Source organism: Girardinichthys multiradiatus, chromosome 3 (assembly GCF_021462225.1).
Source record: "Girardinichthys multiradiatus isolate DD_20200921_A chromosome 3, DD_fGirMul_XY1, whole genome shotgun sequence".
NCBI lineage: Eukaryota > Metazoa > Chordata > Actinopteri > Cyprinodontiformes > Goodeidae > Girardinichthys > Girardinichthys multiradiatus.
The window spans coordinates 40124079-40138073 of record NC_061796.1 but is presented as its reverse complement, the minus strand read 5'-3'; the positions used below and the strand labels follow the sequence as shown (position 1 = coordinate 40138073).

General features: G+C 39.5%; 1 protein-coding gene across 1 annotated transcript in view; it reads right to left on the bottom strand.

Annotated features, from left to right (window-relative positions):
• The window catches only part of LOC124866146 (glucocorticoid-induced transcript 1 protein), a 32918-nt gene that overhangs the window by 4793 nt on the left and 14130 nt on the right, over positions 1–13995 (bottom strand). Inside the window, 5 exon segments of the mRNA XM_047361825.1 lie at positions 119–239; positions 2273–2465; positions 4820–4957; positions 8704–8829; positions 11594–11683. Coding sequence (XP_047217781.1) covers positions 119–239; positions 2273–2465; positions 4820–4957; positions 8704–8829; positions 11594–11683 — 668 coding nt within the window.

Genomic DNA, 13995 nt, shown 5'->3' with positions numbered 1-13995 from the left:
TTTATCGGGTTTCAGAGCATGTTGTGATATAAAGGCTCTCTTCAAGAGTTAGGGGGGTTTGTTTGTTTACAACCATTGATGCACCCAAATGATGGACACACGTCCTGATGCTACTTACACCAGTTCATCAAAGACTTTGACCCTCTCACATCCCTCTGGAGGTTCCCGTTTAAACATGTAGCTGTTGTTTGGTTTGGGAGAAGTGGCAAACTTGGGGAGAGGAGAACTGCACCCACTGTCTGAAAACAGAAAAAACTAACAAGGTAAGATGGCTTATTAATTCTAAGAGTGGAAATATAAAGAAGAGATATTGTTAATACTAACAGTACATATCCTGCAATCTGTGCATCTAGATTTTTCTAAACAAAAAAATGAAGCACTCATCACAGCATAGACAAGTGGGGGGGGGGCCTAAAAACAGATAGATGAACTAAAGGAACAACTGCATCAAATATCTGCTTGTTGCCAATGCCCTTTAATGAAAATATATATTTTATGTTATATGTGATCAGGTTTGCAACATGATTTGTGAGGAAGTCTGGTTTTTCAGGCTGTATAATGACAAACAAAATTGCATTCTGCAGAATTCAACTTATCGTACAATAAGGATAATTGTGCATCAGCTGCTCAGTCCTGAAATCTGACCTCTGCATAGAAATATGAGAGAACAAGGCGACTATTTTATACCAACAATAAACCAATGTCTCCTCATGGAAGTTTTCCTTTTGGTGTTTGCATGCATATTTGCAGAAACTTCACTGTATGTTGAGTATGCGAGTGTGTATGTGTGTGTGTGCATGCGCCCAAGAGTCACGTGAGCCTAACCGTGGTTGGTTGGTGCAGAATTTGGGAACCGCTGGTTTAAACTATGCTTAAATTTTCTCTAGGTTAAAATCTGGCTGAATTGTGAAATAAGTTTAAAAAGCCTTAAAATAAAATACTCATTTATTGCCACAGTATATTCTTACACAGATTTTTGTTGGGGTTATCCTGAAATTGAACCTTTAATTTGAGTGTTCAGTGGGAAAAAAAGTTCTCATATTGTGAAATAATTGTTTTTAACAAAATTACTGATACTTATTGACATGTTTAAAATTCCAATACAAATGGGAAAGACAAGAAAACATGTCATTCAAATAAACCAGATATGCGGTAATAAAAAAAACAAAAAAACAACTGGAAATAAGGCAAACAAGGCTGGACGAGGACAAAATCTATCATGGTAAGGAGGTAAAAATATCCCTAAAGCTCACTCTTCTACAACTTTAGCTTAAAGTGGGATCTTGGACCAGAAGGGCTTCATAACACAATTTCCATGCTAACTTGTTGCTTGGGAGAAATGCAGGAAAAAGCCACTGAAAACTCTAAACTTTTCTGGGACCTTAAACCTGAACTGTTTTTTAGCAACAAACACTCCAGGTGGGCCTGGTACAAAACAAAGGATGAATATGTGGAAAAGCACCATATTACCACCAATAGGTATGGTGGAGGATCTGTAATGCTGTGGGCTTTTTCTTTTCCAAAGGCCTTGAGAACCCTGTTAAAGTGCATGGCATAACATAATAAACCTTTTGAAAAACCAAACATTTATAAAATCCAGTGCTTCTACTAAAAAAAAACAAAAGTTGTCATAGGGTGTTTTAGCTTAATGATTCAGAACATTTCAGCAGACACATAATCCACTTCCTTGGCCACTTCAGTCCAAACACCTACATCCAATTAAAAATCTGTAGGATGAGCTGAAGAGAAGAAAACATAAGAGTTGAGCCAGAAATCTGGATTTAGAGAGATTGTGCAGAAATGGTCAAAGATCGTTCTCTTTAAGCTCCAACTTCATGAAATGTTACAGGAGAAGATGAAGCGCTGCTGTAAAAAGGAGCCATAAAAACTATTAATCTCCACATTCAATAGGTGTTACTGAAATTAAAGGTTGGATTTTTCTCGATGTTTTAGCCTGAGATAATCCTGGTGCAATAAAATAATTTTTTAAAAACCGCCTTTACCATTCGTGCCACTAGGTTTACAATCGTATAAAAACAGATTCAAAAACAGCTCTATATGTTCATTTAGGACATTAACTGAATTTGTTCTGTAAAAAAAAAATAAAACAATTTTGCTCATGGTCCATTACTGCAGGTCACTGGACCCAATTTATTGTTCACACAAATATCAACGTTTAATTGATTATAGCTTCAGTCTGGAGGCAGAGCATCGTTCTCCATTTAGTTTTACTAAACATTACAGCTGTATAAGTTTAACTGTCATAGCATACCTTTATCAATTTCCTCAGCAGAACAGGGACTTTCATCGGGGGAGTGGAGGTGGTCGGGGCTGCAGGGTCGGGGGGACGGGCTTGATTCGCCACTTGACGGGGCCTGTGTGTCGGTGTCACGTGTGTCACCGCTAATGCTGCTGGAGCGGTGCGGTGGAAAAGGGGGGCGGCGGCCATCCACTGCCTCCATGGCCTGTAAGGTCAAAAAGGAGATGGTGAGAAGTCATGCGTTAAAGTGTGTGAATCCCAGCATATCAGGGGGCTCCCACTTTTAGGGAAGACACGGTCCTGTCTCAAGAATGAGGTTTCAGGCACTGATCCCAACAGATGAGGGGGTTTTCAGTAAAACAGCTCACTCTTTTAAATTCAAAGCACCATCTAAAATTTCCTGAATCTTAAAACATCTCCAACTAAAAGCCCTCACATGTGTTTGTCTAAAGGGCAAGTAGAGAAGCAAACACCACACCAGATGGTACTTGGGAGCAGCGTGATGTGAATTGTGTTCAGTTTTGGCTCAGCCGGTAGAAAAGAGAGAACAGAAAGAAGGCAGAGGGCACAGCAGGCTGTTAATCTGTAGGTGAGTGTGTGTTTGTGTGTGTTTAAACCATGTGGGTGTGGAACCTCACAGCCCTGCCAAGGTTTACAACCTCATATCAGGCCTGATTTACAAGCCTCTAAGCATATGAACTTTATTTAAAAACAGTCTAGTTCTGTCCCTTTTCTTAGTAAAGCTGTTAGAAACATTCTTAAATGTTATGTTTGTACCAGGATTATTTTTATAATGTGTAAAATGTAGACCATTACTTCAGAAATGAAGTGATATACACTCAGTGACAAAACGTCCTTATACTTACTTGCCCAGGACAAATGGTGGAGATGGTTATGTACATACTAGTTAAACGTACAAGGAGCTGGCACCGCAGTGGGCACCAGGAGGACATTTATGGGGCCATCATGAGCCAGGCAGCAGAAGTACAGGCTTTTTATGGAGCAGTTGACAGTTAAAATAGTAAGTAAAAGTGAAGCTGAAATGTTAGTGACACCCAGTTTAACTGCAGAGCTGAGTAACACAGACTGCTCTCTTAGACCCACTTGGTGTGACTTTGTCTCCGGTCCTAATATGGATACTAAGTAAGCGATTACAGAAAGCCTTTTAAGGCTCCTGTTTAGCTACAATATATAAATGAAATATTTACCAACACTTAACAGTAAATCAGATCTTTTTCCTCTCAAATATTAGGTTGAACACCACTGATATTTATTTTGAAACGATCTTACAGAAAAAAAACATTAATATCTTGTGATATTTGACACATTTTAATGTGTGCAAAAACTAAAACTTTAAACTATGGTAAGTGAGCCATAATCTGTATTGTAGGAGTAAAAGGGATTTGCTGTAAATCTTTGTAGATGGATTTTATCTTTACACGTACATTTGCTTCATAACAGAGGATTTTACTGTATTTGTAGATATTCAGTGATGTAGAGAGAGACAGCTCTGTAACCTTTGGCTATTTTGGAGATATAATTGTTTACGTTTACTGTAAACATTTTCATTTTCTATTTTTTATGGGAAGTAGCAAAAAACAATTTAATTATTTAAAGATTTTTTAAAAACATCTATATTGGCAGATCAGAACATGACTAAATTAATGACAACATGTCTGATTCGGGTGGATTGCTGGTTCGAACCCTGGCCCCATCTGTCTCAGTCGTGTTCTTGGGCAAGACACCTCACAGGCCTTGCCTGCTGATGGTGGTCAAAGGGCCCGGTGGCGCTGATTCTATGGCAGGTCCACTTCCGTTAGTGTGCTCCAGGGCAGCTGTGGCTACAGTGTAGCGTACCACTGTCAGTGTGTGAATGTGTGCATGAATGGGTGGATTGTAGTGTAAAGCGCCATGGAATCCTCTGACTTGATAAAGCGCTACACAAATGTGGGCCATTTACCATTTTTATAGATTGTGACTTTCTTTCACAAAGAGTAGCATGAGGCAGAGTGATCATATTGTGCAATTAGCCAGTTCCTGCTGTTTATTTTTAACATCAGGAGACTAAGTTGTCTGTGCACTCTAAATGCTATTTAACGAATCCTCTTTGTCTGCTGAACTTCATTTACTTTTTCTTCTTGACTGTTGGAAGCTCTTGCAACTGCCTGATAATCCTATCACTCCACTTGAGATGCCACCACTTACGTCCTTTGGTGCCCACTGCAGACATTCCAGTTCCTTGCAGACTAAATCATTTACATACTTGTCGCTGGTCTGGTTGTGGACTAAATAAATTCCAAATTTTGGGTTCATAACAGTTTGTAACAAAAAGGGAAACTAAGTGCAAAAATAAAATTTTGGTTTTTTTGCAGGGTCAGGGGGCCCACTGTGGGCATTCCTATCTAATGACTGCTTGACATCCCATTAGTCAGATATAAAACTTTATAGGTAAAACATTACAGGACTTCAGATATACAGTCTGCAGTACAACAAGCAATTTGCAGTAAATTATTACATATCACAGCCAAATCCATCTCTGGTGTGAGCACACATCTATACCTGTAAGCCATGCTCCCAGTCGTCTTTTATGAATACGTTTTCCAGCTCGCGGTTGATTCCCTCCACGCTGCTTGGCACTCTGCATATGAGCGACTTAGGCATCGGGTTTGTTGTTAAAGTTGATGAAGTTCCCTTGTACTAGAAAGAAAGATACGTTTATATAGTACAGACCAAACGTTTGGACACACCTTCTCATTCAAAGAGTTTTCTTTATTTTCATGACTATGAATATTGTAGCTTCACAATGAAGGCATCAAAACTATGAATTAACACATGTGGAATTATATACTGAACAAAAAAGTGAAACAACTGAAAATATGTCTTACATTCTAGGTTCTTCAAAGTAGCCACCTTTTGCTTTGATTACTGCTCCGCACACTCTTGGCATTCTGTTGATGAGCTTCAAGAGGTAGTCAGAAATAGTTTTCACTTCACAGGTGTGCCCTGTCAGGTTTAATAAGTGGGATTTCAAGCCTTATAAATGGGGTTGGGACCATCAGTTGTGTTGTGCAAGAGGTGGATACAGTACACAGCTGATAGTCCTACTAAATAGACTGTTAGAATTTGTATTATGGCAAGAAAAAAGCAGTTAACTAAAGAAAAACGAGTGGCCATCATTACTTTAAGAAATGAAGGTCAGTCAGTCCGAACAATTGGGAAAACTTTGAAAGTGTCCCCAAGTGCAGTCGCAAAAACCATCAAGCACTACAAAGAAACTGGCTCACATGAGGACCACCCCAGGAAAGGAAGACCAAGAGTCACCTCTGCTGCGGACGATAAGTTCATCAGAGTCACCAACCTCAGAAATCGCAGGTTAACAGCAGCTCAGATTAGAGAACAGGTCAATGCCACATAGAGTTCTAGCAGTAGACACATCTCTAGAACAACTGTTAAGAGGAGACTGTGTGAATCAGGCCTTCATGGTAAAATAGCTGCTAGGAAACCACTGCTGAGGACAGGCAACAAGCAGAAGAGACTTGTTTGGGCTAAAGAGCACAAGGAATGGACATTAGACCAGTGGAAATCTGTGCTTTGGTCTGATGAGTCCACGTTTGAGATCTTTGGTTCCAACCACCGTGTCTTTGTGCGGCGCAGAAGAGGTGAACGGATGGACTCTACATGCCTGGTTCCCACCGTGAAGCATGGAGGAGGAGGTGTGATGGTGTGGGGGTGCTTTGCTGGTGACACTGTTGGGGATTTATTCAAAATTGAAGGCATACTGAACCAGCATGGCTACCACAGCATCTTGCAGCAGCATGCTATTCCATCTGGTTTGCGTTTAGTTGGACCATCATTTATTTTTCAACAGGACAATGACCCCAAACACACCTCCAGGCTGTGTAAGGTCTATTTGACCAAGAAGGAGAGTGATGGGGTGCTGCGCCAGATGACCTGGCCTCCAGAGTCACCGGACCTGAACCCAATCGAGATGGTTTGGGGTGAACTGGACCGAAGAGTGAAGGCAAAAGGGCCAACAAGTGCTAAGCATCTCTGGGAACTCCTTCAAGGCTGTTGGAAAACCATTTCAGGTGACTACCTCTTGAACCTCATCAACAGAATGCCAAGAGTGTGTGGAGCAGTAATCAAAGCAAAAGGTGGCTACTTTGAAGAACCTAGAATATAAGACATATTTTCAGTTGTTTCACACTTTTGTGTTCAGTATATAATTCCACATGTGTTAATTCATAGTTTACATACATACATATATATATATATATATACACAGGTCCTTCTCAAAATATTAGCATATTGTGATAAAGTTCATTATTTTCCATAATGTCATGATGAAAATTTAACATTCATATGTTTTAGATTCATTGCACACTAACTGAAATATTTCAGGTCTTTTATTGTCTTAATATGGATGATTGTGGCATACAGCTCATGAAAACCCAAAATTCCTATCTCACAAAATTAGCATATTTCATCCGACCAATAAAAGAAAAGTGTTTTTAATACAAAAAACCTCAACCTTCAAATAATCATGTACAGTTATGCACTCAATACTTGGTCGGGAATCCTTTTGCAGAAATGACTGCTTCAATGCGGCGTGGCATGGAGGCAATTAGCCTGTGGCACTGCTGAGGTCTTATGGAGGCCCAGGATGCTTCGATAGCGGCTTTTAGCTCATCCAGAGTGTTGGGTCTTGAGTCTCTCAACGTTCTCTTCACAATATCCCACAGATTCTCTATGGGGTTCAGGTCAGGAGAGTTGGCAGGCCAATTGAGCACAGTGATACCATGGTCAGTAAACCATTTACCAGTGGTTTTGGCACTGTGAGCAGGTGCCAGGTCGTGCTGAAAAATGAAATCTTCATCTCCATAAAGCTTTTCAGCAGATGGAAGCATGAAGTGCTCCAAAATCTCCTGATAGCTAGCTGCATTGACCCTGCCCTTGATAAAACACAGTGGACCAACACCAGCAGTTGACACGGCACCCCAGACCATCACTGACTGTGGGTACTTGACACTGGACTTCTGGCATTTCCTTCTCCCCAGTCTTCCTCCAGACTCTGGTACCTTGATTTCTGAATGATATGCAGAATTTGCTTTCATCCGAAAAAAGTACTTTGGACCACTGAGCAACAGTCCAGTGCTGCTTCTCTGTAGCCCAGGTCAGGCGCTTCTGCCGCTGTTTCTGGTTCAAAAGTGGCTTGACCTGGGGAATGCGGCACCTGTAGCCCATTTCCTGCACACGCCTGTGCACGGTGGCTCTGGATGTTTCTACTCCAGACTCAGTCCACTGCTTCCGCAGGTCCCCCAAGGTCTGGAATCGGCCCTTCTCCACAATCTTCCTCAGGGTCCGGTCACCTCTTCTTGTTGTGCAGCGTTTTCTGCCACACTTTTTCCTTCCCACAGACTTCCCACTGAGGTGCCTTGATACAGCACTCTGGGAACAGCCTATTTGTTCAGAAATTTATTTCTGTGTCTTACCCTCTTGCTTGAGGGTGTTAATAGTGGCCTTCTGGACAGCAGTCAGGTCGGCAGTCTTACCCATGATTGGGGTTTTGAGTGATGAACCAGGCTGGGAGTTTTAAAGGCCTCAGGAATCTTTTGCAGGTGTTTAGAGTTAACTCGTTGATTCAGATGATTAGGTTCATAGCTCGTTTAGAGACCCTTTTAATGATATGCTAATTTTGTGAGATAGGAATTTTGGGTTTTCATGAGCTGTATGCCAAAATCATCCGTATTAAGACAATAAAAGACCTGAAATATTTCAGTTAGTGTGCAATGAATCTAAAATATATGAATATTAAATTTTCATCATGACATTATGTAAAATAATGAACTTTATCACAATATGCTAATATTTTGAGAAGGACTTGTATATATATATATATATATATATATATATATATATATATATATATATATATATGGTTAATGAATGTGCTGCAGAGGAGACCAGTGAAAGGCATGCCCAGACACATTCCCCCTCCTCTGCCCTCCTTTGACTTTAGTGACCACAAAGATGAACTTGACCTGTTTAGGTAAAGTCACTGCAACATGTCACATAAAAAACTGATATTTTATTTACTTACTATAAATACACACATCCAATTAAGTATTCCACTTCTTAAACATTGATGTTGTTGGCTATGTGAATTTAAAGGTACCTAACTTCATTGTGTGTGTTGCTAACACTAGACTATGGAAAACAATCTAGCTAGCTACATTAAACTGTTTACACAGGTTTCCAATCTTCAGCAGCTGTGTTATAGTTTTGTAACCGTCCGTTTCATTTGGATGTTTTCCTCCAAACTTTTAAGCTCCCTTATCATATCTGTTTAGCCTGGGTAAAATCTTGCACCACCCAAGTTGACTTAATGATAACGTTTCCACCTCAACAGAGCATGACAGAGCAGCGTGACATGAGAAACTCACCTGTGATTGGCATGCAGCACTGTGCTGCGCCGGTTGGGGCAGCTGCAGTGAGTTCTGCTCCCTGTCTTTGGTCTGCCGGGTGACCTGTTTGCTGCGCTGCAGCTGCAGTCTCAGTTTAGCAATCTGCTGAAAGTGAAATAAGAGAGTCAGTAAACCAGCAATCAACCATGGCATGAAATGCTATGTTAGAATTCACAAGCCTATGTGATAAGCCTATTTTCTCATGGTAAAAATTAAAATGACCTGATGTAGAATATTTAGTATCATTTAAGGATTTAACAGCTTCGTATTGCAACACTTAATGGATAAATTGCATAGTTGTTTTACAGTGTTGCAATGGAAGACAAGATTAGTATACAGTGCCTTACAAAAGTACCAAAACTCCTTTCACTTTTTTACATTTTGTCACATTACAACTACAACCTTTAATGTAATTTGTTTGTATTTTGTTTGATAGACAACACAAAGTAGTGCACAGTCCTGAAATAAAAAGTAAAAGAAAAGATGGTTTAAATTTTGTTTTGATAAATAAAAATCTGAAAATTGGGGTGTACTTTTGTATTCAGTCCCCTTTACTCTGGTACTCCTAATACAATTTACCAACCAAGATAGAAGATGGATGGAGCCAAATACAAGGAAATCCTGGAAGAAAACCTCGTAGAAGCTGCTGTGGGACTGTGGGCAGAGCTTAACCTTGCACTAGGTCCTAAGAGATACAGCGAAAGCTACAATGGGATGGTTTAGATTAGGGGTCTCCAACTCCTATCCTCACCCTCTGAGGCCATGCAACTTTTAGATGTCAGCTTCAACACACCTGACTCATGTAAGTATGCTATCAGTAAAACTTATTTGCAGCTGTAAAAATAATTCAGGTTTGATTTGTGTGTATAGGACCAGAGACACATCGAAAAGTTGTAGGACACCGGCCTTTGGTAACTAGAGTTTGAGAGGTCCTGGGTTAGATCAAAGCTAATTTACGTGTTAGAACGTCCCAGTCAAAGTCTAGACATAAATTCAACTTTGAATCTGTGGCAAGGCTTGAATATTGATGGTTATAAATGTTACCCATCTAATCTGAAAGACACTGAACTATTTTGCAAAAAAGCATGGGCATAGATTTCCTCTAAAAGTGCAATGCTGGTAGAGACAGATCCCAAAAGAATAACTTAAACTAAATACAAATGCATGTCACACTTTCCAGAGTTTTATTTAGTGAAAAAATTTGAAAACTATGGCAATTCTTTTTGGATTCACAATGATGCACTGCTTGGTGATGGTCTATCACATAATAACCCAATAAAACATGTTGAAGTTTGTGGTTGTGATGGACAAAATGACAAAATGTGATGAGTACTTTTGCAAAGCAGCGTGTGTATTCTTCTCAAAACATTTACTACTATCTAGGGCTGAAACAATTAATCAGATTAATCGGGATTAATCGTTGCAATAATCGTAATCGAATAATTGTTAACTGGAGTATAAAGACTCTAAAACATGCCATGTGCTGAAAGAACACCCTACTCAGAGCACTAATTAGGCCAAAATTGGACAAACATATGTACATTTTGCTTTTAAGATGGAAAAACCTTTTTTGTCTGTAAATGTGCTCTATCCTTAACTCCTCAGGTGGCATAGCTTTAGCTTCACCTAGTTCAAGTTCTGTAAAACATTTCCAATCAAGCATCTTTAGCTATCAGATTATTTGAAAAAATAAGTCATCAGATTAATCGATTTGCACAATAATCATTAGTTGCAGCCCTACTACTATCTGCATTTTTAAAAACAAACTTCACTTAAACGTTGTTGCAAGACAGCATACTTTAGAATCAGTCTTGCAAGTCTGGTGATGAAATATGTTGGGTCAGTGAGTGTTGCTACATCTGGCCGAGTACCAGCAAAAAAACAGGATACCCTTTGAAAGACTAACAGACAGTTATGCTGTGCAGATAAAGGTGTGGTTCTTCAGTGCAGATCTTGTACTGCAGGCAACTCAGTCAACAAAGAGACGTGTCCCTTTCAGAGATGTCCTCCCACTGGTTAAATTGCGGAGGTTAGAGAGCAAGAATCCTGCTCTCTGCATTCACTTAATGGAATAGGTTGACAAGTCCAGGCAGCCTGAGTGTAATCTCAGTCTGTTGGGAAAAAGGAGATTTTCCTGGCTGTGCTGTGTTATTGATTGTTCAGACCAAGTCCAGGGGATTGTCTGCTGAACATTGAACACAAAATATTCCAAGCAGGTCAAGTTATACTGTAAGGTTTCAACTGTGCTTAAAGGTAATTTATGAAATAAAGGGAAGTCATGGGGTAGAAACGGTTGCAGCTGTATTTCCTAAAAGATGCATTTGCATAATTTATTTTATGCAAAGACAGTTTTCATTTACAACATTCACAATTATAGCTAAACTGCAGCTACTCCTGACCTGATGGTGCACAGGTGGAGTTTTCTAGAAGAAAAAAAAAATCAGCTTACATATAAAACTGAAAAAAGAAACTATACAGGCAATTATACACTGCATTCAGCCCTGTGTGGAGCTCCGGTACTGTCTCAAAAACAAGAGTCCATAATGAGATTCACACAGTGCAGTCGTTGAGGGAACAAAGGGGAGAAGGAGGTTAAATTTAGCCTGCGGTCTGGAGGGATGGAGTCCATGTGGTTGGCTGGACGGCCTGCCAAGGCCAACAGATAGACAGGAGTGGAAACCAACTTTAAGGAGAGTAATATTTAGGCTGACCTCAGACTCTGACAAATAAAAACACACTTTAAGTAAATGAAGAACCTCAAGAATGAGAGAAACATTTTCTTTACCCAGCTGTGTGAATATAATGATGTGTTTGTTGTGAGCATTAGCAGTGACCTTAAAGACGGAAAGGTTAAAACAGGTCAAAGTACCTCTTTCAGATGATCTGCACTCCCCCACGATGCTGACCGCTGGTGAGGACTTCCCAGTTCAGCTGCTTCATCAGCCCAAAAACCTGGAGTCTAAATATACATACGAGCATGTTTTACAAAGCTTGCTTTTTAAACAGAGTGCAATGCTTGTTTGTGGAATGCAAAATGGGTTGAGTGCATGTTTTCAGGATCTGGGTGAATATAAACTAAATGCAAGTTCACATTCAAATTTGACATGTATTACCCAGATTGAATTTCTTGTACATGAAATGGAAAATGCAAAACCATAATAAACTCAAAGAATGAACTCTTACAGCTACACTGTTGTATCAAATGTAGATCATATCTGATTGAAGATCCAAAAATGTATTAAAAGATGTACCAAAAATCTGGGCATCACCAAGACTATTTAAGGTAATGGGTTCATCAAAGTCTCCCTTTGAATAAAAGTTACTAAATGTTTGTGAACCTATTTACTATAAAATTAATATACAAGCAAAAATGTGGTCAATAAAAGATGAAGACTTTGTTTTGTATCTAACATTTTTTATTTTAAGACTGTTTTATTCCATCAGTAATAACCTCCTACGTTAATGCTGCTGGGCCAAATTTTGAAATGGTTGAGAGATGCACAAATTATTCTGAGGGTTGCAAATGGCCCAGGGCCACACATTGGTCTCCCCTGATTTAAAGCTTAAAACAAAGATGATCAAATTTTAAATGTTTAATTACTTTTTAAGACCTCTCAGAAACCTCAGATAAACAAAAACTAAATAAAAGAATTGGAAAAGTTCGGATAAAGCGCTAAAGAACCCAGCAGTTAACAACAGGTGTGTGTTCAACAGGGAAGCTGCATATCTGGAATCAATTAAAATAAGTACAGCAGTCATGGGAAACCATCCCTGAGGAAAAACTATATTTATTTTTCCATTACGAGGCAGAGTTGCACCAAACTATGTGTTGCAAGACACCGAACATACTCCTACTTCTGACAAGACAAACACTCCCAACAAAATCCAAACACAATTCAAAATGAAAAGGTATTTTTCCTTACATGCCATGAAGACATCTTAGTCAGTTACAGATCACATTTACCAGCACAGTTTCCATCTTTATGTTTGTTTCTCTCACCTTTAGCGATACAAATCCTCAAATTATTGAATAATCCTCACACTATTTGCCCAATGTGGTTACTTCAATCTGCTGTAAATGCACAATGCAACTGCAGGTGGATCCAAGTTGAATGAGCCCACCAATAAACATTGAGCTGTTTGTAGATGAGTACAGAAAACCAGCTAATATACATGAAAAAATTCTTCCTAGAGAGCATAGAGGTACTTCTGTCTCACTGAACTCGCCATTTAGACCTCTGCAGAAAGAGATGAGACAACGATTAAGTTATGTAAATTAATGCAAAAACAGAAACAGGGAGAGGATGCTTCATAGGCCTGGTTGAAACCACATACTTCCCCCTGATTATGTCCATCAGCGATGGCCCTGCTCCTAAAACACGAGCACAGCGACGCAACACTTCGTAAATGTCAACGCCTTCACCCTGCCTTCTGCCTGACCAAGCACAAACAAAATCTTCTTTCTCTAAACAGCGTAAAAAGGCTTCCCCTGTGATATGGAATATCACCCTGCGAATAATGACGAACACCCGTGAAGTTGTCTGAGCCGTCTCGTTGGCAATGGTTACCCCAGAAAAGGACACATATTAAATGGAAGCTTGTGCTCTCGTAAAAAGGGATCTCTGTGCTTGGCCATGCTGAATGGCAGATGTGTAACTAGCCTTTAGCATTAACATTTTGTCCATGGTCTCTGGAAGGACTTGTGCAGTTTGATGTTTCTGCCAAACATTCAGGAACTCCAGACAGCAGTCGTATCTGTTCTCACAGAATGCAGATTGCTAAAAAGGACACGTTCGCCTCACAGGGTTTGCTGCTAAGGGAAAAATGTAAAGTTTCACAGATCAAATGATTTGCATCCCAGATACAGTTTCAGCGAGAGGAATAAATGTCCTAGCTGTTCTTTCTCTCGGTGGGAAGATCAGAAAAAAAAAAAAACACTTCAATAGATAAAGAGTTGGCGCATATGTCTGGATTTCTGTGGGTTTTCTGGTGTCAATGTTATACACACATGATCAAATATATCTTGAACAAGAAGTTTTCTTAAAATGTGTCAAAACATCTATGTCTCTGTTTTCTTGTTTATAGTCAGCCAGTAAAACCAAAATAATTTCTATTTGCTAAATTCCATTATGACAATTTTTTACTTTTCTTATTTAAAAGTTGCATACATTTCTTCCCATTTAGTGAAATGCGCTCTAAAATTGATGACTTGGGTGAAATCTGTCCACCGTCATCATAATAGTTTACTGTAATTATGGCCCATTTCTCCTG